This window comes from Bos grunniens, chromosome 23, assembly GCF_055505025.1.
Source record: "Bos grunniens cultivar Pamir isolate PY7600 chromosome 23, Bosgru_T2T1.0, whole genome shotgun sequence".
In the NCBI taxonomy this organism is placed as follows: domain Eukaryota; kingdom Metazoa; phylum Chordata; class Mammalia; order Artiodactyla; family Bovidae; genus Bos; species Bos grunniens.
Genome location: NC_141187.1, coordinates 35,071,246 through 35,096,837, shown reverse-complemented (window position 1 = coordinate 35,096,837; position 25,592 = coordinate 35,071,246). Strand labels below are relative to the sequence as shown.

Genomic DNA, 25,592 nt, shown 5'->3' with positions numbered 1-25,592 from the left:
GATTCCCTTTATTGCTATAATTGCTTTGTTGCAATAGGCTGGAAGCAAATCTGCAATATCTTCAAAGTGTGACTATATGCGAACAATGAAATATCTGAAAGAGAAAAAAAATATCTGAAAGAGTGCTCCATCCTGTCACCTGCCCCCACTCACTCAAGGCTAACTACTGCTGCACCCTCTGTCCACACAAATCTGTAAAGATTTCCTGCAAAGAGGGAGGCTGGGTCTCAGAACTGACCAAACAGAATTTTTCAGCCCAGGATTTCAGAAAATGTGAAATTGGATCCTGATCATTGGGAACCTGCCATCATGGTGAAGCAGAAAAAAGCAGACAAGACATCTGTTCTGTCCAGGAACACAGAGAGCATACTAATCACAAGCTACTGCCTGGTACAGAACACTGTGGCCTCGGTGGGGCAGGCTCACTGCCAGGCAGACAGAGACTGACCAGGCTGCAGTCAACCCAGGAGCAATTGAGGCCACCATAAAGTGTCCAGTGGCTGAAGGCTCTGCCTTTCATCAGGGAGTAAACAAATTATATGGAGCCCCTTCTCCATCCTCCTAAGGATCCTACATCCCAGGAACAAATATGAGAACTGAGCCTGCAAGCGGAATCTTCTGCTTTTTTATTCCCTAAGCCTGTCACAACACTCTCTTCTCTCCTCCATTTATCCAAAACACATCAACCTGTCAAGGCTCATCTCCAGATCCCATCACTCATTCACTAATTTATTCATTTACCATAAGTGAGTACTCAATTTTTACAAATTGACGGTACTAGGCATAGTGTAGATTACATAGTGGATGGTGGGTAAATCCTTGCTTCAGGAGTTTACAAGCATAACAAGGGAGAGTAAATAGATATATAAATAATGCCAATGCAAGGCAAAATGGTTGTCTGAGGAGACCTTATAAATAGCTGAGAAAAGAAAAAAAGCTAAAGACAAAGGAGAAAAGGAAAGATATACCCCTTTGAATGCAGAGTTCCAAAGAATAGAAAGGAGAGATAAGAAACGCTTCCTCAGTGACCAATGCAAAGAAACAGAGGAAAACAATAGAATGGGAAAGACTAGAGATGTCTTAGAAAACTGGAAATACCAAGGGAACATTTCATGCAAAGATAGGCACAATAAAGGACAGAAATGGTATGGACCTAACAGAAGCAGAAGATATCAAGAAGAGGTAGGAAGAATACACAGAAGAACTATACAAAAAAGATTTTAATGACCCAGATAACCATGATGGTGTGATCACTCACCTAGAGTCGGACATCCTGGAATGTGAAGTCAAGCAGGGCTAAGGAAGCATCACTGCGAACAAAGCTAATGGAGGTGATGGAATTCCAGTTGAGCTGTTTCAAATCCTAAAAGATGATGCTGTTACAGTGCCTCACTCAATATGCCAGCAAACTTGGAAAACTCAGCAGTGGCCGCAAGACTGGTCAGTTTTCATTCCAGTCCCAAAGAAGGGCAACACCAAAGAATGTTCAAACTACCGCACAATTGCACTCATCTCACACACTAGCAAGACAATGCTCAAAATTCTCCAAGTCAGGCTTCAACAGTACATGAACTGTGAACTTCCAGAGGTTCAAGCTGGATTTAGAAAAGGCAGAGGAACCAGAGGTCAAAATGCCAACATCCACTGGATCATTTAAAGCAAGAGAGTTCCAGAAAAATATCTACTTATGCTTTAATGACTATGCCAAAGCCTTTGACTGTGTGGGTCACAACAAACTGTGGAAAATTCTGAAAGAGATGGGAATACCAGAGCATCTGTCCTGCCTCCTCAGAAATCTGTATGCAGGTCAAGAAGCAACAGTTAGAACTGGACATGGAACAACGGAGTGGTTCTATATCGGGAGAGGAGTACATCAAGGCTGCATATTGTTACCCTGCTTATTTAACTTATATGCAGAGTACATTATATGAAATGTGCTGGACGAAGCACAAGCTTCAATCAAGATGGCCAGGAGAAATATCAGTAACTTCAGATATGCAGACAACACCACCCTTATGGCAGAAAGCGAAGAAGAATTAAAGAGCCTCTTGATGAAAGTGAAAGAGGAGAGTGAAAAAGTTGGCTTAAAGCTCAACATTCAAAAAACTAAGATCGTGGCATTCCGTCCCATCACTTCATGGCAAATAGATGGGGAAACAATGGAAACAGTGAGAGACTTTATTTTTTGGGCTCCAAAATCACTGTGGATGGTGACTGCAGCCATGAAATTAAAAGACGCTTGCTCCTTGGGAAAAAAGCTATGACCACCCTAGAACAGCATATTAAAAAGCAGACATTACTTTGCCGACAAAGGTCTGTCAAGTCAAAGCTATGGGTTTTTCAAGTAGTCATGTGTGGATGTGAGAGTTGGACTATAAAGAAAGCTAAGCACTGAAGAATTGATGCTTTTGAACCGTGGTGTTGAAGAAGACTCTTGAGAATCCCTTGGACTGCAAGGAAATCCAACCGGTCCATCCTAAAGGAGATCAGTCCTGGGTATTCATTGGAAGGACTGATGTTGAAGCTGAAACTCCAATACTTTGGTCACCTGATGCAAAGAACTGACTCAGTGGAAAAACCCTGATGCTGGGAAAGATTGAAGGTGGGAAGAGAAGGGGACAACAGAAGATGAGATGGTTGGATGGCATCATCAACTCAATGGACATGAGTTTGAGTAAGCTCTGGGAGTTGGTGATGGACAGGGAAGCCTGGCATGCTGCAGTCCATGGTCTCGCAAAGAGTCGGACACAACTGAGCAACTGAACTGAATGCAAGGCAAAAATAAACGTATAAGTACAAGACAGGTAAGGATAGAGATTTTCTTATATGTGTGTATATATGGTCAAAATAAAGAACAATGAATCGTACTCAAGTGTATCAAAGAATGCTGTATGAAAAAGATGCGGGTCATGCTAGGACCAAATGCACAGCACTTGGAGACACAGATATGAGGGGGGAGGCACAGAAAACCACTGAAGTAAATAAAGAGAAGGAAGGAGGTGCACGCTGTGCTTGAAGAACACAGAATATGTTCAGTGAGATGAGAAATGAAGTTGGAAGGCAAGCCGTGAAATACAAGGTTACAAAGGCAGGCTGAGGCCAAAACACAGCTTCCCTCTGGAAAACAGCTCAAGGAGTCTGCAACCTCACCTGAGCTCTCTTCTCTGTGACTTTCCAAAATGCTTCTGTTTGTATCTCTCCCTTTGTGCTTTAAATGGCAGACACTCGATAAATGTATGTTGAATAATGAATTAATAAGATATTCACTGGTAAATGTTTCTATGTAATATAACTCAGGGAAATTGTGCAGTGTGTTTGAAGGGAACACTTAGCTACTTCAAAATTATCTTCTCTGTTCCCTAATGCTTGTTAGGCTGATAAATAAAAACCATGGTTTGTACAAGGCAAAATAATGCTGATAAGTCGCATTTTAAGGACATCTTGGCATATGTAACTGATATCTTACTTTATCTCACTGATTCAAGTCACTTCAGATAGAAAGAAATCCAAAGGGACATAGAAAACACTGTGCAAATATTGGATGTTATCTTATGTATAGAATGGCTGTGCAAATATTAACTATTTTAGTGATCATTTTCATCATAGGCCACTTACCAGGGGTCTGCAGAAAGTCTCATGAAGCAGGGGTCGTTGTATTTATATGCTAACCTGCCCACACCTACACACATTTTTCTGAGATGCTCACAGGTAATTTTCTAGGGTGCTTGCCTTCGTGTATTTGTGTGTTTTTCTTAAATATCATCATTTAATTCATTTTCCTCATCATTCTTCCATCTCATCCACGTAAGTCCCTGGGGTCAGGAACAAAAGGAGACACTGAAAGTGTCCAACCGCTGACAGAAGTGAGAAGGTTCTTTCAGGTGGGCAGCGCTTCGCCAGCCGCGCAGTTCCTCACCTCGTATCTCAAGGACAAAAAAAAAATAGGCTCAGGAGAAGCCTCTACCAATGGGGGTGGTGTGAGTCTGCCTCTCCGACCACCAAAAAAAATACGCGTGTGGAGCCTGCTAGGTCCATTCATGGTGCTGTGCAGGGGAAGAACACTGGACAAGGTAGAGAGGATGCCCGGGCCCGCGCTTGCACAAGCCACAGGACCCCGCCTTCCAGAAGGCCCAGGGACCACCAGACTCGGGACGCAGGCAGGAAGCAGGGCTGGCCAGTCCAGGCCCCGCCCACTCGCTGCACATCCGCGCCCCTTCGGCGGCGGCAGCGGCTGCGCGGGCCTCGGCTGCGCGGGCACGCGGGACGCCCAGCTGTCAATCACGCGCAGGCTGAGTTCGGCGAGGCGGGAGCGGCGGCGGCGGCGGCGGCGGCGGCGGCGGCGATGGGACCCCAGCGAGAGATCTGCGGCTAACTGGCTGCATTTGCTCCACGGGTCAGGGGATCGCAAGGGGGCAGGTAAAGCCTTGCGGAGCCCAGGGGTGAGGTTTTCTAGGCTCGATTTGTCTTTCTCCCTCTCCTCCCTTTTTCTTTCCTTTCTCTCTCCTCATGCACAAATATTCATATTCTCTGTCTTTCACACACACGCACACACACACACAGGCGCGCACGCACACACACACTAATTCGACTACATTTATTATATGGGCACAAATCTCTATGAAATCCATGCATGTTAAAATCCACCAATACGTACAAATTAGGAGTAACCAACTCCATTCTTCGGCTGTTTGTGGTTTATGTTATGTAAGAATTTGGGAGGTATACAGGGTGAACTCAGGAGTTTCTTTCCCGTGAGACAAGAAAAGTTGTAATATTAGATGAGAGTAAAAATATATGTATTGGGGGTTTGCAAAGCTGAATTGATTTCTTTTCCAGGCTGAATGTATCCACTCCTTGCCCTTTCCTCTCCTTCGCCTTATCTAAAGATGTTTGAGTTTTTTTATATGATCTCAACACCTACTTCTTTGTGTTGTTAGAATGAGGCATTGGGTGCGGGTCCGACCAAAGCTGATGACCTCAAAGAAAACAGCAGAACAGCTTTTATTTACTTAATTGGTTCCTGGCTCTGTAGCAGAAATATTTTCAGCACCTTGAACAGCTCCTTGGGCTCCAGACCAGGCCAGCCTCTGGTGAAGGGTATGTGTGGAGTCAATTTTTTTCAAAGGAAGAGAGGACGACGACAGATAAAAAGAAGGATCATTTAATGAGAGAGAGAGGCACAGACGAAAGACAGACAGACTTGTTTTCTGTTACTTATCCAGACCCAGAAATACAATAAAATATCAGGACAAACTAATGTCTCGAAGAAGGTTGGTTTGGCCATGGTACATACAAAGTCAACCAGGAAAATATTGAAAACAGTTTTTCAGGCCTCAGCCATGCTTACACACCTCAAGCCTTTGAGATTCTCCTGAAGATGGATGGGGAACTGTTCATCAGAAAGAATTCTTAACGCCTCTTGAGAAATACCGTCCCAGTTCTTATTTTCTTTCACATGACTAGAGTAATGTAGGAAACCAATAGCTCTAGAGCTGGCAATGGCTTTTTAATTAAATCTTGCATGGGCACCTGCTTTTCTTAGGCAGATGAAAAGTAAAATGATCATGATAGGAAGAAAATGGATATAGGAGTAAAAAAATCGACCTCTTGAGTAAATCATCCGAAGAGCCTTAATAAGTCTAAAATGCATGTAAATAGATTAGAAAACACAATGGCTATAAGATTATTTTACATTATAATGGAACAGGCACCAAAGAGATCAAGTCTGGAGTCTCTATCGGAAGTTAGTAATCTTTTTCTTTAGAATTTGTAAAACACAAGTGGGTCAGTCTAGTTGGTATTATTGACTGCATGGAATAGAATTATATCAAAATAAGAATATATTTGTATAATGTGTTATAGTTTACAAAGTCCTTTTCATTTACATTATGTCCTTTATAAACTCTCATGAGAGCCCATTAAAAAGTTATAAAATATGTTGTACTTTTCTAAAAAGAAAAAAACGATCTCTGCTCTTGAACAGGAAGTCCTTTGTCAATGTTTTTGTCGATGTTAAATGATTCCTTACAAGTTATAAAAATGACTTATGAAATTTAGACTTTTCTCTGGATCACATTCTGCAGAGATTTTTATTCTTAACTAGGTTTGAAGAATGAGCCATTAAAAGGAAAGGTCAAAGAGTAAACAACAAGAAGAGGAAGAGGAGAATTTCAAAGGTAAGACTCAAACTTTGTCACATGTAAATTGGTAAGCACCTTGTGATCTGCACATCGATAAAGCAGTTTAGTGTGAATATGGATTATTTTGCTCTGCTCATTTTGGTTTGGGACTTTATTTTATCTAACTTAAAAATACATCTCAAAGAGGTAAAGATCATAAGATAACTGCATATCATTATCTCCCCTCCCCCTTTAAAAATTATAAGAGTGACTGCTAATTTACTAACTTAGAAGGAATAAAAATTAACATGGAGAGCCACAATCTCTACCACTGTCCCTGGACAATGAAGTATCTCTGAATGAACCATCGTTCATTAGTAGAAACACATTTTCAAGTTTTAAGTTCATGCTTATATAATTCCAGAATGCTTGATTTGAAAGTAAAAAGCTGTTAGCAGGCTTTCATGCCATCCTGCATCCATTCTGAGTCTAACTGATTCTTTAAAGTGAATTGACCTTTTGCTGTGGTATTGGATAAATTATCTAAATCAGCTTTGTACCTATACCTTGCATCTGTGGCCCAGAAGTGGCTCTAATGAGAACTTCACTCTCATTATCTCAGAATGATTTTATGGGAGAGAAAAACAGTATGAAAAAATTGAATGATCTTTCCAAGAGAATAAAAAGAACAAGGTCTGTGCCTGGCTTCACAGCTGACTCACACATAGAGCCATGGGAAAACACTCATCCTTTTTGGGCCTCAATTTTCTGCCTCTCTTCTCTCGAGGAGACCATGAAGACAAGTAATATAAAATCTCTGGTATTCTTAAGGCTTCATGAGGCATAAAACCTTATTTCTATTTTCATGACTGTAAACATTTTTCAAGTAAAATAAAAAGTAACTGCTCCTATTAGACTGAAATTCAAATTTCCAAGAACTGATATCTAGTGTAGTGGCACACATAAGGATCATGGTAACACATGCATGGGTTTGTTAGCTGAATAGTCATTCAAGGGATTCTCAGTATTTATACTTCTTCCTGCTGCAAATACCTCGTTTCAGTGCCCATTTCGTTGCACATACTACTTCAGAAGTGTTTCTTCTTCTAGCCCAAGGGTCAACTGAGAGCAAAATGTGTGCCCCACTCATCTTTATAACCAGTGTCTCCCATAATCTAGCATATAACTAGTGCTTTAAAAGCACCAAAGGAAAGGAGGAATGAAAAATCAAGGACCACTCAGACCATCATGCACACCAACTCATCTAGAACTCTGTGCCAAGAAATTTCAAAATGGTAAACAGGATAGAAAAATGTCCCTGGCCTCAAGAAGTTTTCAGTTGATCATGTATACAGTCTATCAGACCATCAGATAAACCACATCACAGAGGACTGGTAATAACAAGTGCTATGAAGAGAAACAATTCTAGATAAGGGGATAGAGAGTGATAGCAGGCTGATATTTATTGTGCTCACTGTTGAAAGCCTCTCAGAAGAGTTGGGGAGTGAGAGCAGTTAAGGAATGATTTTTCTGTCTCTATGAGTCCCTGGTATATAATAGGTAGGATATGTGGCTAAGAATTGAATATCCATTTAATGTACAACAGTTAAGATAGATACCATATACAAGAAAAAGAAGAAGACTATGGATGTATCCTCACTTATCCACACCCAGAAAGTCCTTTTGGAAGAATGAAGGCTATTCCCACTCCATAGATGACCAAGTAACCAGACACCAGGGTTGCTTGTTCTCCATCGTGAAGGCCATGCTGGCAGTGAGGATGCAGCAGGCTTCTCTAGAATGTGAATGAAATGAATACTCATAAGGACTCACTTAAATACACTATCAGAGAATATTTTACTCACCTCCCCTATTCATACACTTCCTGGGATGTTAAAGCTTTCTCCAGAGAAAGGAGCCCCTTCAGGATCCATCACTTAACAACAGCCATAGATTTAACATTACTGTTTTTGCTGACACTACTATACCTATCGAAACACAAACCAGAATCTTCATGAAACCTTACTCATTAAATAAATGCTAAGACAAGCTAAAGTGCCTTTGCATATACCATCACTTTCTTCTCAATCCTACTTTATCATGTAATCATCACCCAGCTTTTAAAATGATGTTGTGAAATGGTCTTCTGTATCCTCTTTATAATATTGGAGGTGTCAATCAACCAAGTATAACTGTGACATTTTCTATACTAGGACAAAAAGTTACTAGGACAAAAAGTTACTGACTTTCCTATGAGGAATATAACTCTCTGTTGAGATTTTGTAGGTGCAAAATTTCTACTATAATATGTTATATTTTAAAATTCATGTTCTACCAAGTGATCCATCTCCCATAAGAGTGAATCCCAACAAGTTATATGTTTGGAAAGATGTATGAAACCCAGGGACTACCTCTACTGAAATAACATTAAACAAACACACAACTGTTCAGTCTCTTGAATACCAAGTAACTAATCTAGCTAATAGTTTATACGCTCTTTTAAACTGAAGCTTCATGCATACGATAATAAACCACTCTAACAACCAATCATTCAGAACTTGGGAGGAGGAGGGAAATCCCTAAACCTAGTTGTTTACCCAACAAAAATCAACTCATTCTGTAAATACATTTACAGAACAAATCCTGAAAAAACTACATTTAGAAGGAATTAGAGGTCATCAGGTCCAGTCATCTTATTTTAAGGATGATGAAACCATAACCCAGAGAGGTTACCAAGCTTGCCCAAGATGTCAATACCAGTAAGTTGCAAATCAAGAACCAGCATTAGAGCCCTTTCTCTGCTCTGTGTGGTTGTCACCATCAAAGCCATGTCCTTGTACTTTGTATGCCCAGAGAAGAGAATAAGACTCCTTGGGATTTCTCTTCTGAAATGTATCTAACATCACTGAAAATCCATTCTGACTTAGAGTAGAGCCATCTATCACTCAGGCTCAAAAGCATTTGTTTTATGACATCTTCTCTCTCTTTTATGATGTTACCCATGTCGTGTTTAGCCAAGTTGGACTGCTGGGTCTCATCCTCTGAAGCAGAAACATTTAACCTAGTGCTCTGGAAACAAGCTGTGCAGGGAAGGCTCTGCACCAAAGCTAAATCCTGAGAAAGGACCACTTCAGCATCAAAGGAAGATAACCCTTACTAGTGTTATGAGGGACTTTTTTTATACCTATCATATCTATTTTTGGCCTTTTTTAATGTTAAAATCTCTACTGCTTTATAGAAAACCTGAACATATGTATTTGTATGAGCTGGTTCTGATTATGCAAATCTCTTAATCAATCCATACTCCCGTTTATTGTTTTGTCATCTTTCATCTACTCCCTGACTCATATAACCTTTAGTAGATAACTTTTCTATGCCTCAATTTCCTCACTGACAAAGCAGACTTAGTAATACTAATCCCTTCTTCCCTTGACTGAAAGTTTATTAGAATGTCTTAGAAGAAAGTGCCTCTAAAATTATTCTACTTCTATATCACTAATAGACTCTTATTAATCATCTTCATTGTGTACGCATGAAATAAAAGGTACTGAAGAGGTCATCCTAGCATTTAAAATATGAAATCTAGGTTAACAAAAGAATTTGGTCCATTAGATGTTATTGCTCTAATCAGGCAAAATGCACTCTGAAATCTTGATATTGTTACAAAATAATATCCTTCTGAAATGTTAAAAAGCAAGCACACACACAAAAAAATTTCTTTCCCTGCTCTCTCCTCCTGGTTGATTTCTTTAGAAGGTAATTGGACCTGAGACAGGAAGAAGCCACTGGAAGGCAGGCACTGAACATAACGCTGACCAACACGCATAAAGATGAGGTCATCAGTCACCATCAGTGACACCTGTTTGCATCGTTTTTCTATGATCAGGGCCATATTTTCCTGAATTTGACTACAATTTTTAGCCAAAACCCACTTGTGCTGAGGGCACACAGTTGCAAGCTATTCTCCGGCATTCACTTTGTGGCTATGGGTCAGTGAATCCCTTGGTTCAACTTTGATTTTAGCCCCATGATTATATCCAACCAAACTAAGTGGCCACACAGGAACACTTGCTAGAATTTTAGATTAAGTTTTTCTTGTATATAAACAATACTGCTTTGGTTTCATGACAAGTAATTGAAAACACTTAATGTGTGTTTTTATTGTATTATATAACATAGGCCCTGAGAAACCCTGGTCCAGTAGGAAGATACCTTTGAATGTTGTTCCTTGCTTTGTCAGGTTGAGACAGGGAAAACCATCTAGATTTTAAACTGTGCCCACCCAGGGAAAACCATCTAAAGGATAATTGAAAAATCTAAAAAAGTATTTCACATTTCCAGCTATCTGTTGATCTGCTTATATAGAGATCAGAAAACCAAAGAAACAACAGAATGAGAATTCTCTTACCAAAATTTCTGTCCTTCAGTAATTCCTTGTTTGTTTTTTCCACATATTAATAACCAAATGCCTCTCTTTAAGGTCAAATTAGATCAAATTAAATTGCAATTTCCATCTGAAGAAGGTAGCATCCTAAACAACCTACCCAGAGCTTAGTTTCATTAAACAGTTATGTGAATTTTTATTTATAGTAGACACTAAATGGAAATAGTAAAAAGTAGGTCTACTCTCTACATTATGCTCTAGCATCCCATGTGATCAGATGGATCAACAAATAATGCCTGAAATATCTGGAGTTAGAGTCAGTGAGGTGTTAATTATTGACCAAGCCATTTGTGATGAATAAAGTATGAAGCATAAATTGCTCAGCAACTTTTTAATGAAGCTTCTGTACACCTTGTCAATTGTTAGAAGAAGATACATGAGATCCAAAGGCAGAATTTCAAATTGCTATGAAACACCATCTAGCTTCCACAAGGGAACATGGTTAAGCATTGACGAGGACAGTCCAAGACAAATTTCATCTGTAGCAAGTGAGAGTGCCTGCCTAATTCTTTAACATGAAAGTGTAAACACTACTGGATTCTAAGAGATTGAAGCTTTCTTGTCAAGACAACTGAAAATCTCAGCTTCCTTGCTGCATTTCTCACGTGCTTCCTGCTTAAATTTTTGCAAGTGTGCTGCACTGTTAATGTCTCGTTTCACTTATGGAGAACCAGTTCTGGTCATTGAGTGTTTGGGGTGATTTTGCATTCAGTAAAGAAGATCAGCTTGGGTAAGAAAGACAAGTCTTTAAAGGTATCTTTTCTGCCCAGAAAAAGAGCATTGTTCAATTAGGCTGACATTATTCAACCTGGTTCTTACCTTTAATATGCCTTTTGATCCTGAGGCCAGAGCTCATCGGGCTGATGCCTGTGGATGTTTTCATTCCAGCCAAGAAGGATGAGTTCTTGCAGCAACGTCTGTGGGTCCAGGCAGGCACAGGCTGCTACCGAGGCTGGGCACCAGCGCTACGGAGTCCGGTCCTACCTGCACCAGTTTTATGAGGACTGTACCACTTCCATCTGGGAGTATGAGGATGATTTCCAGATCCAGAGATCACCCAACAGGTGGAGCTCAGTATTCTGGAAGGTAAGTAAAGAGCATGGGTTTAACTCAGGAAATGGAGAAGTCATTTCATACGGTAAGTAATTCAGCTGCAGAGAGCTGAGAGGTCTGGGACTCTGTATGTGCATTCCTCTTGGTGATACTGAGTGCAGTTTTCTTCCTTAGGAAAGGAGACTGAAAACCTTGGGAAGAAAGCCTCTAAACACAGCACAGTTGTTGATTTTCAGGTGAAATGTAAATAGGTATAATCGCCATCATTATTATTTTTGCTACTGTTATTAACGTGCCACATAAATTCACCAACTATGAAAGCCATTCAAAGGCAAAACATGCTTTAAGCCTCCCTTGCAGGTTTGGATGGTATCATTTTAAAAGTTACAATAATAATTAAAAGAAATAGCTGGGTACTGGAGAGAGTTAATGCTGAGGCATAATACAGTGGTCAGTCTACCTGCCCTACTTCTACTAGATATGTGGTCATAAAGTTCTGTGAGCTTAAGCTTCCTTGAAAGGTAGGAGCCTTGCTGGACAAGAAATTCAGTCATTCAGTATGAATTAGTGAACACCTACTCCATTCAAAAAGTTGCGAAGTGCTGAAAATTAAAGCGGTAAATGGGAGAAGAAAAAGTCCCTGCCCTTACAAAATTTACAATCTATCATGGAAAACATACCATAAACAAATAAACCACACAATAATAGTAGAAAGTAGCAAGTATTAGTCTTGCAAGTAGCAAGAATAATATGGCAAGTGCTATGAAGAGAACTAAATCAGAATAAGAGGCTAGGGAGGGATAGAGAACTGATATTTAGTTATGCTGATCACAGAAAGCCTTTCGAAGAAGATGACCTTTGAACAAATACCAGGATACGCTGAGGGAGGAGACCATAAAATTAATGGGCTGAAGGTCATTCTCGGCTGGGAAAATAGCAAATCCAAAAGCTCTGAAATGGGAACAAGTTTGGTGTGTTTGAAAAATAGCAAGAGATCCAGTCTGGGTGAAGAGGAATGAGAGGGAGGAAAGAACAGGTGACAATTTCAGAAAAATGACGGGACACAGATGATTTGTGTGAAGCCTCGGAGGTGATTGTGAAGACTTTGGCTTTCCCCTTGAGAGACACAAGAAGCCACCTGAATGTTCAAGTAGATGAGTGATGTGACCTGACCAATATTTTAGCAGGATCATTGTGGCTATAGCACAGAAAATAAATTACAGAACCACAAAGATCAGATCAGATCAGTCGCTCAGTTGTGTCCGACTCTTTGCGACCCCATGAATCACAGCACGCCAGGCCTCCCTGTCCATCACCAACTCCCGGAGTTCACTGAGACTCACGTCCGTTGAGTCAGTGATGCCATCCAGCCATCTCATCCTCTGTTGTCCCCTTCTCCTCCTGCCCCCAATCCCTCCCAGCATCAGAGTCTTTTCCAATGAGTCAACTCTTCGCATGAGGTGGCCAAAGTACTGGAGTTTCAGCTTTAGCATCATTCCTTCCAAAGAAATCCCAGGGCTGATCTCGCTAAATTATTTAAGAGTCTACTGAAGTACCCAGGGGCAAGAGAAAATAGTGGCTTAGATTAGGAATGGTGTTAACAGAGATGGTAAAATGTAGTCAGATTTAACATGAAATTTGAAGGCCAGCTGTTAAGACACACTGGCGAATTAGACATAAGAGAAAGAAGAGTCAAGCCTGACTCCAAGACTTGCAGCCTGAGATCTTTGGTGGATGATGTTATAACTCACTGGGATGAACACCAGGAGAGCAGTGGGATGGGTGATGAGTCAAGACTTTGATTTTGGCGTTGCTACATTGGCAAGTCAGATACGACTTAGCAACTAAACACCACCACCACATTGGAGGTGCCTATTAATCATGCGAGTGGGGATCTGCAGAAGCATTTAAATATACCAGTCTTCAGCTCCTGAATTGGGAGTCACTGACCTATAGAAAGTATATAAGGGACCAGACTAGAAAAGGTCATCCAAGAAGAGAGTACAGACATAAAAGAGAAGGTGGCATTGGATGTTCCAACATTTATAAATCAGGGAAAGGACAAGGATGTAGGAAGGGCTACTGAGAAGGTTCAGCTTTAGGTGATGCCTCAGATTCCCTCCAGTCTATAATTCTGCGTTTTAGAGATTTCCAATCATCCCCACCTTTCTCCCAAAATATCACAGAAATTTAGACACTGATACTGACATAACCTTCCAATGTACTGGCAATAGAATTCAACAAAAGGCAATTAACAAAGTAACGATTATAAGCATGGACTCTGTCCTCGGCTGTTGTTCAGTCGCCCAGTCACGTCTGACTCTTTGTGACCCCATGGACTGCAGCACGCCAGGCCTCCCTGTCCCTCACCATCTCCTGAAGTTTGCCCAAGTTCATGTTCATTGTATAGGTGATGCCATCCAGCCATCTCATTCTCTGACGCCTTCTTCTCCTTCTGCCCTCAATCTTTCCCAGCATCAGGGACTTTTCAGTGAATCGGCTGTTCACATCAATGACCAAAATACTGGAGTTTCAGCTTCAGCTTCAGTCCTTCCAATGAGTATTCAGGGTTGATTTCCCTTAAGATTGACTGGTTTGAGCTTATTGCTATGCAAGGGACTCTCAAGAGTCTTCTCCAGCACCACAGTTCAAAGACATCCATTCCTCGGCTGACGTGGGTTCAAATCTCAACTTTTTCATTTAATAGCTATAACTATTATATCAGGTAATTCAGTGGTAAAGAATCCACCTGCCAATGCAGGAGATGTGCATTTTGTCCCTGGGTCAGGAATGTCTCCTAGAGGAGGAAAAGGCAACCCGCTCCAGTATTCTTGCCTGGAAAATCCTACAGAGGAGCCTGGCGGGCTACAGTCCATAGGATCACAAAGAGTTGGACACGGCTAAGCACGAACATGAGAAACTTGACCTTAATGAGCCTCTAACAGTGATACATATAATACCTACCACATACTTGTGAGAGTTAAGCAAGATAACATATGAAAAGAGCTTAGTACAATGTCTGGGAGGTACTCAATAAGCATTTAATGTATTAGCTCCTATTATCAGATGTCATATGGAACACTGAGGTCTGAAATAGAAATAAAACTGGAAACTTAGTTAATAAGTAAAATATTGGGTAATATAGTTGTTACTATGGTTTACCCAAGACCTCTGTTGATTCAAAATCTTACTACTGGCAGGTTCCCTGTATTAGAATTGGTCAAGCCAGCCTTTTTATTCTGTACAAGTGTTACCTCTGAGGAATTGGTACTGGCCTGGACCAGTGAAATACACAGCCAAGCTTGGCACATCTTGTATTTACCCAGATAAGTGGGTGGTTGCTTCTCTATGTGTCAAAAAAACAAATATTTGCCTGACAGGTCTGTTGTGCCAAGAGCCTAAAATGCCTCTGACATACAGAATATTGCAAATGCTGGTGGTTCCAAAACACTAGTGGCTATACGATTTGTGAAGCTATAAATCCATCAAATAATATATGGGTATGGATTTACAATAAAGAACTCTCAGGAAATTACCAACCCCAGAATTCAGATTTCAGTATTTTCTCTCTTCTGTTTTATACAAACAAGATCCAAAGGTATTTGTTCCCTGTTGTACTGGACCTAGTTCAGAGAATAAAGCCGAGCAAACATCCATGGCATCATAGAGGTTATATGCCAGCAAAATCTAAATCCTAAACTTACATCCTAATCATAAAACCCTAGGTGGGGCTTTGAGAAGCTTACAGTCAACCAGAAAACCCAAGAATGGATTGTCTTAGAGACCGAATCTCTACCAAGGGAATACACCAGCCACTCCTGGGTTGCCTCCTAGGGAATATAAGGGAACTCTTACCAGTGAATGTATGAAGTACTTTGTATCAACACAGAGAAAGGCACTGATTATGCATGTTTCCATTATGATTCTTTTTTATTTTTTTTTTTTCAAACTGCATCTTGTAAGTAGTTCAAGATGTGGGCTCCCCCGACCTCTCTTCCACTATAGCGTTGCTAAGGCCACAGAGGTCTCTCACTGGGGCCACACTCACAGAGCCTCAGCAGGGCTCTGCTGCTGAGCCAGCTCCTTAGTGTGGGCAGCAATGCGAGGGGGCTTAATGAGAATGGAGAGTGGAATCAGTCGGGCCTGAGTTAGAAACTTTATGGGACTTCTCTGGTGGCTCGGATGGTAAAGAATCTGCCCACAAGGCAGGAAGAGGCGGGTTCAGTCCCTGAATCGGGAAGATCCCCTGGAGAAGGAAATGGCAACCCATTCCAGTATTCTTGCCTGGAGAATTCCATAGACAGAGGAGCCTGGAAGGCTACAGTCCATACAGTCCATGGGGTCCCAAAGAGTCTAACACTTAAGAAACTTTGCTCCATCCGTGGATCGACATAACCTTGTTCCCACAATGCTGTTCTTTTTAAAAAAAAAAAAAAAAAAAACAAATACTTACATGTCCACCATGCACAAGGCTCTGGGTTCAGTTGTGAACACGACACTTCTTTGCTTGTGAATAAGGTATAGCCTTGACCTGACAGAGTTCACAGTCAAATAAGGAAGATGGTTGTATACGGAGATTGTTACAACCCACTGTAACAAGAGCTGGATCACAGAGACTTTGAAAGGCTGTGAAGTAGAAATGTCTCCAGAACCTTCCAGCTTGATTGAGTACAGTGAGAGGCTAAGGTAATAAATGAAGACAGTCTTGGGAAGGTTGTCTCACAAGCAGGAACAAACAGCCTCACCGCACCACCACCACACCACACACACACACAGTGTTATACACATTCTCTGTGCCTCACATTCTAGATGCCTGCGTGACTGCCTCTGGCACTGCTAACCTCCCCAGTGCCTGCAACTGCTGCTGTCTGCAAAAACCTGTGTGACACGGTCCCACCTACCCACTGCTTCTGGCCAAGAACCTAACAGGCTGGCGTGGAATTTTTCTTTTTCATCCTTGCACCTGACCTTGACTAAGCCTGCTGCCACTATCACTGTGCAGCAAACAGCCAAAGTACAGCAGGTGTGAACTAATGAAAGCAGTCTTCTCACCCCAATCGTTCTTTCCTCGCCCTAGGATTATCCTCCTCCTTCTCAGCTGATATTAGAAATTTCCCAAAGGATGTGGCTCAGACGGTAAAGCGTCTGCCTACAATGCGGGAGACCCGGGTTCCATCCCTGGGTTGGGAAGATCCTCTGGAGAAGGAAATGGCAACCCACTCCAGTGCTCTTGCCTGGAAAATCCCACGGAAGGAGGAGTGTGGTAGGCTCTAGTCCATGAGGTCGCGAAGAGTCAGACACGACTGAGCCCTGCACTTTCAAAGGATGTTCAACAGCAGTGGGCAGGTACAAGGCAAGACTGTTTCCTCCCAAGACTTAGTAAAAGTGAAAATGATCCTGGTACCTCTACCATCTCCCTAGACCCCCTCCTTCCTGTTCCAGTCTCTCCAGTTTCCCCCCTTATTCTGAATAAGCTAAATCAGAATTTAAACCTACATCTTGGATTTCTTTTCAAAGTCTTGCTTAAAATGAATAAGGAAACCCCTTAAGAGAAACCACATGGTATTATTTTCTAAAAAGCATTTTTCTCAGATGGCATGTGAAAAATGGATGAAGAAAGATGAGCCTAGCCAGGGGGACGATCAGAATGCTGTTGCAATGATGTGGGCGAGAGTTAATAGTGCTCTGTTACCATTAGGGCAGCTGTGGTGATGGAGAGAGAAGATTCAAGAGAATCTTATGAGGTAGAATTAATAAGATTTAATTGTCCATTGACTACCAGCATGAGGAAGGACTCAGTGAATGGATGGATGGCAGGAATGCAGAGAAATTAAGCAGAGAAGAAGAAAATATCATTTTGAATATTTGGGGTTTGAAGAGCCTTTGGGACATCTTTGTGTAAATCCTCCCATTGACTATCATAAATATGGGGCTACAGACCGGGAGAGAAATCTAGACTGGAGTTGGAGATTTGGAAGCCATTGGTAAATAGGTGGGAGTTGAAACTGTGGCCACAAAATTAAACCCTAGAGAGAACATATTGAGTAAGCAATGTGAGTCAGGGCTGGAACCCTGGGGAACACCAATAATTTAGGAGTTTCTGGCAAAGCAGGTTAGAGTGAGTCGTTAAAGATATAGATGTGGACGCAGGAGAGAAATGTGTCAGGGAAAACCATTGGTGATGGTCTTAAGAAAGCCTGAGTGCTGAAAATCAATGACTACAGGATATACACATGGAGAAGAAAAATTGGATTTGACAATTGGGAGGTCATAGGTGACCTCAGAGAAACCGGTTTCAGTGCAATGGTAGAGAACTAAGCTTTTCTGCCAAGGGTAGGAATGAGTTCAAGCAGTAGCTAAAGGGGAATGCAGGGTTCTGGAATAGCTTTTGAAGATGGAAGTGATCGAATGTGCTAACTGGCCGGAGGGACATAGCTAGAGGAGCCCAGGAGGGCTGTGGAAACTGTACCAGGTGAGGCCTACATGGAAGGATCTGGATCCCAGCCTGGCATCGGTCATTGCTTTGTAAAGCTCAGTGTCCCTACAAGAGGGTCAGGCCAGATGAATTAGAATCTGCCATCAGTCTGGCAGGGACACCACTCTGAGCTCAGGTGCTGCTAAGGAGAGGTCAGCCGCAGCCCTCAGAGCAGAGGAGGATGAAGGAAGGCCCGTCTCCACTCTTGCTATGCTTCTTCTGGATTTTACCTCAAATCCAGATGGCTCCTTTCACATTTAGCTCCATCCAGCAATTTCCCCCCACAGGCTGCTCTTCCCTGCCATGCTGGTTCTGGCTTCCAACAGTCATGACTGCCTCCTCTCTGCCAGAACAGCTGCCTCGCTCCTGCTGCCAGCTCTGCTTCTTGGAGTAAACTGCATTTTCAGATCTCATCAGCTCGCAGACGGAACAACGAAGGGGACGTTAGTCAAAATAACAGCAGTTTCTGGTTCATGGCCCCCAGCAGCAGAATTTCTGGAATCCGAGCTCTCTTCCCTGTCCAGTCCTCCTTTCCAGCAGCAGATACTGGGTTTTCACCGCTCCGCCCCAGAGTCAACAGAGTCATCAGAAGTCACAGCACAAAAACTGCCCTTGTGTATAGTCGCTCAGTCAAGTCCGACTCTTTGTGACCTCATAGACTATAGCCCGCCAGGCTCCTCTGTGCATGGGATTTCCCAGGCTAGAATACTGGATGGGTTGCCGTTTCCTTCTCCAGGGAAAACTGCCCTTGCTGCTGTCTCTACAGTCAGCGTGTCATCACCTGGAGAGGCCCTTCTCTCTCACTAGGGGTGTTGATTTAACCATCCCACAGCACCCAGCTACTCTGGGCAGCCCCTCTCCCAGCAGCCCTGCAAGACTTTTGCATGACCCCAAACAGAGCTGGTTTACTGTCTTCAGTTCAGTTCAGTCGCTCAGTCGTGTCCGACTCTTTGCTACCCCATGAATCGCAGCATGCCAGGCCTCCCTGTCCATCACCATCTCCCGGAGTTCACTCAAACTCACGTCCATCAAGTCAGTGATGCCATCCAGCCATCTCATCCTCTGCTGTCCCCTTCTCCTCCTGCCCCCAATCCCTCCCAGCATCAGAGTCTTTTCCAGTGAGTCAACTCTTCGCATGAGGTGGCCAAAGTACTGGAGTTTCAGCTTTAGCATCAGTCCTTCCAAAGAACATCCAGGGCTGATCTCCTTTAGAATGGACTGGTTGGATCTCCTTGCAGTCCAAGGGACTCTCAAGAGTCTTCTCCAACACCACAGTTCAAAATCATCAATTCTTCAGCGCTCAGCCTTCTTCACAGTCCAACTCTCACATCCATACATGACCACTGGAAAAACCATAGCCTTGACTAGACGGACTTTTGTTGGCAAAGTAATGTCTCTGCTTTTCAATATGCCATCTAGGTTGGTCATAACTTTTCTTCCAAGGAGCAAGCGTCTTTTAATTTCATGGCTGCAGCCACCATCTGCAGTGATTTTGGAGCCCCAAAAACTAAAGTCTGACACTATTTCCACTGTTTACTCTCTTAGAACCTTTAAGAGAAAAGCCTGTGTTGCCTTTCTTAAACTTTATTTAATAGAACCTCTTTTCTCTTAGACCTAGAACTACTTCAAGTCAGAGCCATGTCCAGAGACAAATTTTTTGATACTGTATGGCCTCACTCCAAAGTTCTTATTCCATTCAGTACGCTTAGATGGCACCAGGATTACACTGATATATCTCAGTATCCCTCCTCACCACCATGACACTCTCTGTGAAGTATTCTCAGTGTTTCTCCTTCATGCCTACCACCCCAAGCTCTTCCTGATGTGTTTGAACAGGTTTGGAGTCACTCTCTGGGCACCTCTTTTGGAGATCCTCATTAGACTTGCACGGGTGGCACCCTCAGAATCCTGGGGATTACGTACTATTCATTACGTCATGCTCCCCTCCACAGATGGCAAGCCTCTCTCTCCAATCCTCTGATATAACAGGGACAGGGGCAAGACTCAGGGAGGCCAGCCACTTTCCAGTTCTTGAAGAGAGCAGTTCTGCCATCTGCAAGGCATCGTTTGCCTTTTAGCTTCTGACTGATATTCCAAGAGTGGATTTTAATCTATAAAACACTGCTCAGTTGAGGAGCAAACTTCTCTGAGAATCAATCACCTGGCTCCAAGTTCAGCAGTCTGGTGGTTTAAGTTAGTCCGTCAGGAATATTTATTGGGCGCAAGACTAGACTGACTGCTACAGAGAGACAGGACAGAAATAGAAGACAGAGCACCCTGGCCTCCCTTGCTCTTAAGAACCTTAGAAACGAAGATGGATACGTTTTTGCTGCCCTCAATTTTGGAGAATTAGTGCCAGTTCTTGAGGAGGGAGGTAATTTAGTGACATACGAAGCATGTCACCATGGATATTTAAGTTAATTTAGTTTGGGCATTCCGAATTTTCCAACATGAGTCATTTTTTAAACATTATAAATAATGGTTAGTCTTTGAAGGTGAATTGATTTGCCACCATTCTTGGAAAAATGTAGAAAGCCATCCAAAATATGATATTTTACAACCCAATTTTTTCCTGCAATACTTTATCTTATGTAGAATACTTTTTTTCAGACGACTGACTCTTCTTTTTCAGTTTCTTTACAACATTACATAATGGAAATTTGTTTATATATGGTGACAAACTCTATTGTAATTTTTTAAAAAATAGTAAAGGCAATGTACAAAATATCAATTTGGTGAAGTCTCATGGAAGAATGAAGGTGGGAACTGGGGCTTGGAAGTCACACAGAGCTGGCAGAGTCGTCACACCACCTGCTTAATCAGGGGACCTTGAACTATGTTTCTTCAACCCTATAAACCTCAGTTTCTCATAGGTGAAATAGGGATAAAAATATCTACATCTCATGAGACGCTAGTGAGGATTAAGTGAAAATCACAGTGCCTGGGTCATGATCAGTGCTCACTAACATTAGCTCTCCTCCCCTCTTTGTTAGAGTGATGGATTTGCAAATGTTTTCCTTCTGTTATCCCAACTTTCTACTAAAGAAGTATCTAATAAGGTGTATTTCCTTGAATTACAATAAGTAAGTTAGATAAATATACTTTAGATGTTCAAGATTAAATGGTGTTATGCATTTGGTTATTTCTCCAACCTTGTTATTCTAACTAAAAGCAATTAGGAACAGGAGGAAATGAAAAATGTGTTTAAAAAATAAGCTATATTAGCTGTTCTTTATCCCAAGTACTGACAGATTGTTGCAATGCTCTTGCCAATGTAGCATAATTTTACAAGAGGCACATTTCCAAATAATAGTAGTAATAGCTACTTATTGCAATGCGTGACTTAGCCAGGCCCAGGGCTGAAAGCTTTCATACATGGTCTCCTTTAGTCCTCACAACTTTATGAGGTAGGTACTATTATCATTTATCATTTTATAAATGGGAAAGTTAATGAGAGTGTTTAAGTAGCTTTCCTTCTATGATTCAAGTACTAGTTGGCAGTGCTGGAATCCAAGCCTGAGTCTGTTCATTCCAAACCTCTGAGCTTAAACCACCAAATGGTATATCACTCTCCATCTTCAGTGGGTTACATTTTATTGGAACTTGAGCTAATGCAGTTTCATCTCCATCTGCTGCTCTTTATGTTTCTCAACCTCTGCACAAGTAAAGTCCAAACAGCTACATATTAGAGAAGAAAGAACACCGGCCTAGGGGTCTGACCTGTGGCTTCTAGCCCATCCTGTGCTACTTACTACCTGTCCTCCCTGTCCCTCCTTGGGGCAGTGACCTACCCTCCATGAGGCTACATTCCCTTGCCTTTAACTGGTAATCATGGTTCTTTCTCCACCAACTTGGAGAAAGGGAGAGTTGTTCCACACTGTCAATGGCCTCCAGCCAAAATCACCAGGAACACACTTCTGTGTTGAACAAGTTGAGTGTATTGCTCATCACAGTGAGAGAAAATGACACCAAAGGGCATTTCAATAAGAGAATGTGAGAAAGGATTATAGGGTATGGGCTTTGGTTGGGTGATTTGAGGAGGGTGGGGTAGGCGTGGGGGACTGAAGAGTCTACAGGAGCCAGAGTTTACTTTGGATTATCAGGGACAATTCTATGATTAGGTATAAGATAATAAATCTTATCTATCCCAAGGGCAGACTGCTGCTAAGTTGCTTCAGTCGTGTCCAACTCTGCGCGACCCCATAGACAGCAGCCCACCAGGCTCCTCTGTCCCTGGGATTCTCCAGGCAAGAATACTGGAGTGGGTTGCCATTTCCTTCTCCATGGCAGACTAGAGTGAGACTAAATAAAACTGTAATTGGTAAAGAATCAACAGTCATTTATATTATGCAGGGTGGGAAGAACATAGTATTTTCTGATTTGTAAATGACCTTGTTTTTGTCTGTGCTTAGACAAAATTATGAAGTGGTTTTGGTTTGTCTCACTTCGTCATGAGTACAGAATGAGCTTGTCTGATATTGAGGTTCTGTGAGGTTGATTGTGCCAACAGAACAACATGGCACCCATGGGGGTCCCAGGCCAGCTTCTGGCGGATAGAGTGATGCCAGCTCTTAGGTATGGGGCTGTTTTTCTCTTGCTCAAGACCAAATGAGACAACATAAGCCAAAGGGACTTTGCCAATTGCAGAGCATCAGACAAACAGAAAACTCGAAGGAAAAATCAAGTCAGTGATGCAGCACCTGGCTGGTATCAAAATCAGAAAAGTCCTCCTTTCACCTTCTTTTTTAAAAAGAAAATTATATAGGCTTCCAACTGGGAAAAATCTCTCCTTTTAAACAAGACCTGCCCTGCCCTAGGGAGCTGAAGTACCACATTCACTCTATCTTGTTTGTGTCTTTCTCTAGGTCGGACTCATCTCGGGCACAGTCTTCGTGATTCTCGGATTGACTGTCCTGGCAGTGGGCTTTCTTGTGCCCCCCAAAATCGAAGCCTTTGGCGAGGCCAATTTCGTGGTGGTGGACACTCACGCTGTCCAGTTTAACGGAGCCCTTGACATGTGCAAGCTGGTGGGCGCCGTCCTCTTCTGCATCGGGGGCACGTCCATGGCAGGGTGCCTGCTAATGTCGGTGTCTGCAAAAAGCTACTCCAAAGAAGAGAAATTCCTTCAGCAAAGGTTTAAAGAGCGAATCGCAGACATCAAGGCCCACACTCAGCCCATTACAAGAGCTCCGGGCCCGGGAGAAACAAAGATACCGGTCACTTTGTCCAGGGTTCACAATGTCCAGCCCTTAGCGGCAACCTGAAATCTTTTCCACCCAACCCTCCCCTCTCTAATTCACACCCAGTGTTGCAAGGGAACAGGCCAGTTTGGGAGACGACAAGGCTTTGGCATTGATCTGCCCCAGAGCTGTGCTGGGCAGTGGGCAGAGTGGTGACTGAGCTTAGGCTCATTCCATTCAGTGGCCCTGGGGACGCTTGACGCAGTGGGTCAGCGTGGGCACATGCACCCAGCTGCCTAAAGAGGTGCGGCTGGGTGCCCACCAGGAGCTCTCTGGACCTCCTCTCTCATACAGTGTGACTTTGTGACATTTTCCGTGTTCTTGGAAAGCACTCAACAGTTCAGACCAGCCTACCAATGGCTAACGTGGTCCATTTTACTTTCTTGTGTTGTTTTTTCTAATTTTCTAACCTTTCCTGTGTGGTGCTGCCTTCTATTCCTGGTCTCACTACATGTAAGATATTGTCGTGTGTGTTCATAGAAAAATCAAATTCCCTGATTTTGACCCCAACCTCGGTCTTTTAGCTCTAACGTAATATGAGTCCTTAAGATCAGAAACAAACTTTTCAGAATTCTCCACAAACCTTTCTTTCTTTGTTTTGTTTTCTCCAGTTTTTTCCACTTAAAGAGCTCAAATTGCCAACTTTAGAGTCTTGGGAAAGAAATTACTATTAGGAGAATCTATGCAGTGACCAAAAGCACTGAAGTAAAAGTCAAGAAATTTGAGTTCCTGTTACTCACTAGCTGCATGGTCTTGGGGAAAGCACCTAACCTCCCAGGCCTCAGTTTCCCCGTCTGTAGAATGGGGGTCCTGGTCTGTGATGTCTCGTTTTGCCGTGTGTCGTTGTGTGTCCATGACCAAGGATGTTTACAGCGCTCCTGTGGTCTCGCCACAGTGGGATTCTTTCAGATCTGGACTCCCAGAAACTTGCCAAGTCAGGATCCTCATGCCACCTACTCCTAAATATCCAGCCCCAGCAGTTTATACAATGCTGTCATATTTTTATAGAGACAAAAGTAAGCCATCCTCCACTAAGAAACCCCCTGAGTAGATATAAACCTTAAGAGGGTTTTCTTTCTCGAAAAAGGCACTTTCTTCTCCTGTAAAGTGTTCATCTCATCCCTTTGCACTTCTGTTTAGTCTGTGGATTTAAATTAGACTGAGGAAAACAGAACACGTGAGCTTGAGACCCTCTCAGAACCTGTGCCACCTTCGAATTCTGTCTTTTTGTTTCTTCCTTCCTTCACTGGATAAATAAAACATGTGAACGAGCAGAACCCGAATTGCCTTGTCATTCCTTCGGTGTGGCTGTTTTCTCTCCAACGTGTGATTTTCCATTCTGAGGCTGAGTGAGCTCTGCAGGTCCCCTGGGGAAGTGGAAGAATAAACGAAGCAATTAGTGCTCTTGTGCACATGGTTTCTTTTGCATCATCCAGCATCAAACATGCGGCAGATCAGCATCCTTCACAAGGATCGTTGGCCGTGTTTGGGAGAAACTGTTCTAGTTTACTTGGGTTCTTCGCTGCCTGTGGCAATGCCATTTTACTTGTGTTCTCAGAAGCCTCATTCAAGCTCCCAGGCACCTGTTCAAGGTTACACTGTGAGGTTTTCCATGTTGACTTCTATGATGTGTAGCAAGGGATCTTCAAGAATGAGACTTGACTTTTAAGAGCCTCCAGAATGAAAAATACATACTTCTGGTTCCAGTCTGGTCTCTAGTGCTTGTGGGCAATACACCACTAAATTCTCCCAACTGGTGGAGGTTTCAGTATCTGCAGAACAACTCATAGGTGTTGTTATGCGTATCCAAGAGTCAGACGCGACTTGAGTGACGTTCACTCACTGAGGAGGAACCAGGACCCTGCCCCCAAAGCTGCACTACTGGTTTTTTTGACGGTTCCTCCCTCATCTTTGACCCATTAGAAGAATGTCCACGAGCTGATCACACCCTCTTTGAACCCTTACCATAAAACTTCTCACTACACCCCCACCCTGCATGCCAAGGTGGGATATACAGTTTTGAGGGCTTTAACCTGCTGTGGTCTCTTTTGCCTGGCAAAGCAATAAAGCTGTATCTTTTCTACTTCACCCAAAACTCTGTCTCCGAGATTTAATTTGGTGTCAGGGTAGAGAGGCCGGATTTGGCTTTACATGCCACCTGTTAAACGGAATCCCTGTTGTTACTGGTGTTGTTTAGTCAGAAAGTCATGACTCTTGCGACCCCATGGACTGTAAGCCCATCCAGCTCCTCTGTCCATGGG

General features: G+C 42.6%; 2 protein-coding genes and 1 long non-coding RNA gene across 15 annotated transcripts in view; 2 read left to right on the top strand and 1 right to left on the bottom strand.

Annotated features, from left to right (window-relative positions):
- Positions 1–25,592, bottom strand: part of LOC147347610 (uncharacterized) — a 462,458-nt gene that overhangs the window by 430,450 nt on the left and 6,416 nt on the right. For 10 of the 11 annotated variants that reach the window (XR_015152346.1, XR_015152341.1, XR_015152342.1 and 7 more), the window contains exon 2: positions 11,383–11,642. This is a non-coding gene — a long non-coding RNA (uncharacterized LOC147347610). Of the gene's footprint in view, positions 1–6,815; positions 7,915–11,382; positions 11,643–25,592 lie in introns of those variants that run through there. The other variant, XR_015152347.1, reaches the window with a different exon arrangement.
- On the top strand, positions 3,993–6,182 carry LOC147347612 (uncharacterized). 3 transcript variants are annotated; one of them, XM_086370043.1, is made up of 3 exons: positions 4,058–4,439; positions 4,938–5,097; positions 6,104–6,182. In XM_086370043.1, exons 1-3 carry the CDS (start codon positions 4,080–4,082, stop codon positions 6,142–6,144), a joined length of 561 nt encoding a protein of 186 aa, XP_086226169.1. In that variant the 5' UTR covers positions 4,058–4,079; the 3' UTR covers positions 6,145–6,182. The 3 variants fall into 3 exon arrangements, with proteins under 3 accessions (XP_086226170.1, XP_086226169.1, XP_086226168.1); XM_086370044.1 differs by lacking the exon at positions 4,938–5,097 and having other exon boundaries at positions 3,993–4,416; positions 6,084–6,176; XM_086370042.1 differs by lacking the exon at positions 6,104–6,182 and having other exon boundaries at positions 4,065–4,439; positions 4,938–6,077.
- On the top strand, positions 11,461–24,608 carry NRSN1 (neurensin 1). The gene is made up of 2 exons (XM_086370045.1): positions 11,461–11,649; positions 22,957–24,608. The coding sequence occupies exons 1-2, from the start codon at positions 11,461–11,463 to the stop codon at positions 23,353–23,355; spliced, it is 588 nt and encodes a 195-aa protein (XP_086226171.1). The 3' UTR covers positions 23,356–24,608.

What these genes read in the sequence shown, in the direction of transcription:
- LOC147347612 (XM_086370042.1), top strand. Translation starts at nt 4,080, where the DNA reads ATGCCCGGGCCCGCGCTTGCACAAGCCACAGGACCCCGCCTTCCAGAA. An exon ending in AAGCCTTGCGGAGCCCAGGG is followed by an intron (nt 4,440 to 4,937) that starts GTGAGGTTTTCT and finishes TTGTGTTGTTAG; the next exon opens with AATGAGGCATTGGGTGCGGG.
- NRSN1 (XM_086370045.1), top strand. Translation starts at nt 11,461, where the DNA reads ATGAGTTCTTGCAGCAACGTCTGTGGGTCCAGGCAGGCACAGGCTGCT. An exon ending in GGAGCTCAGTATTCTGGAAG is followed by an intron (nt 11,650 to 22,956) that starts GTAAGTAAAGAG and finishes GTCTTTCTCTAG; the next exon opens with GTCGGACTCATCTCGGGCAC.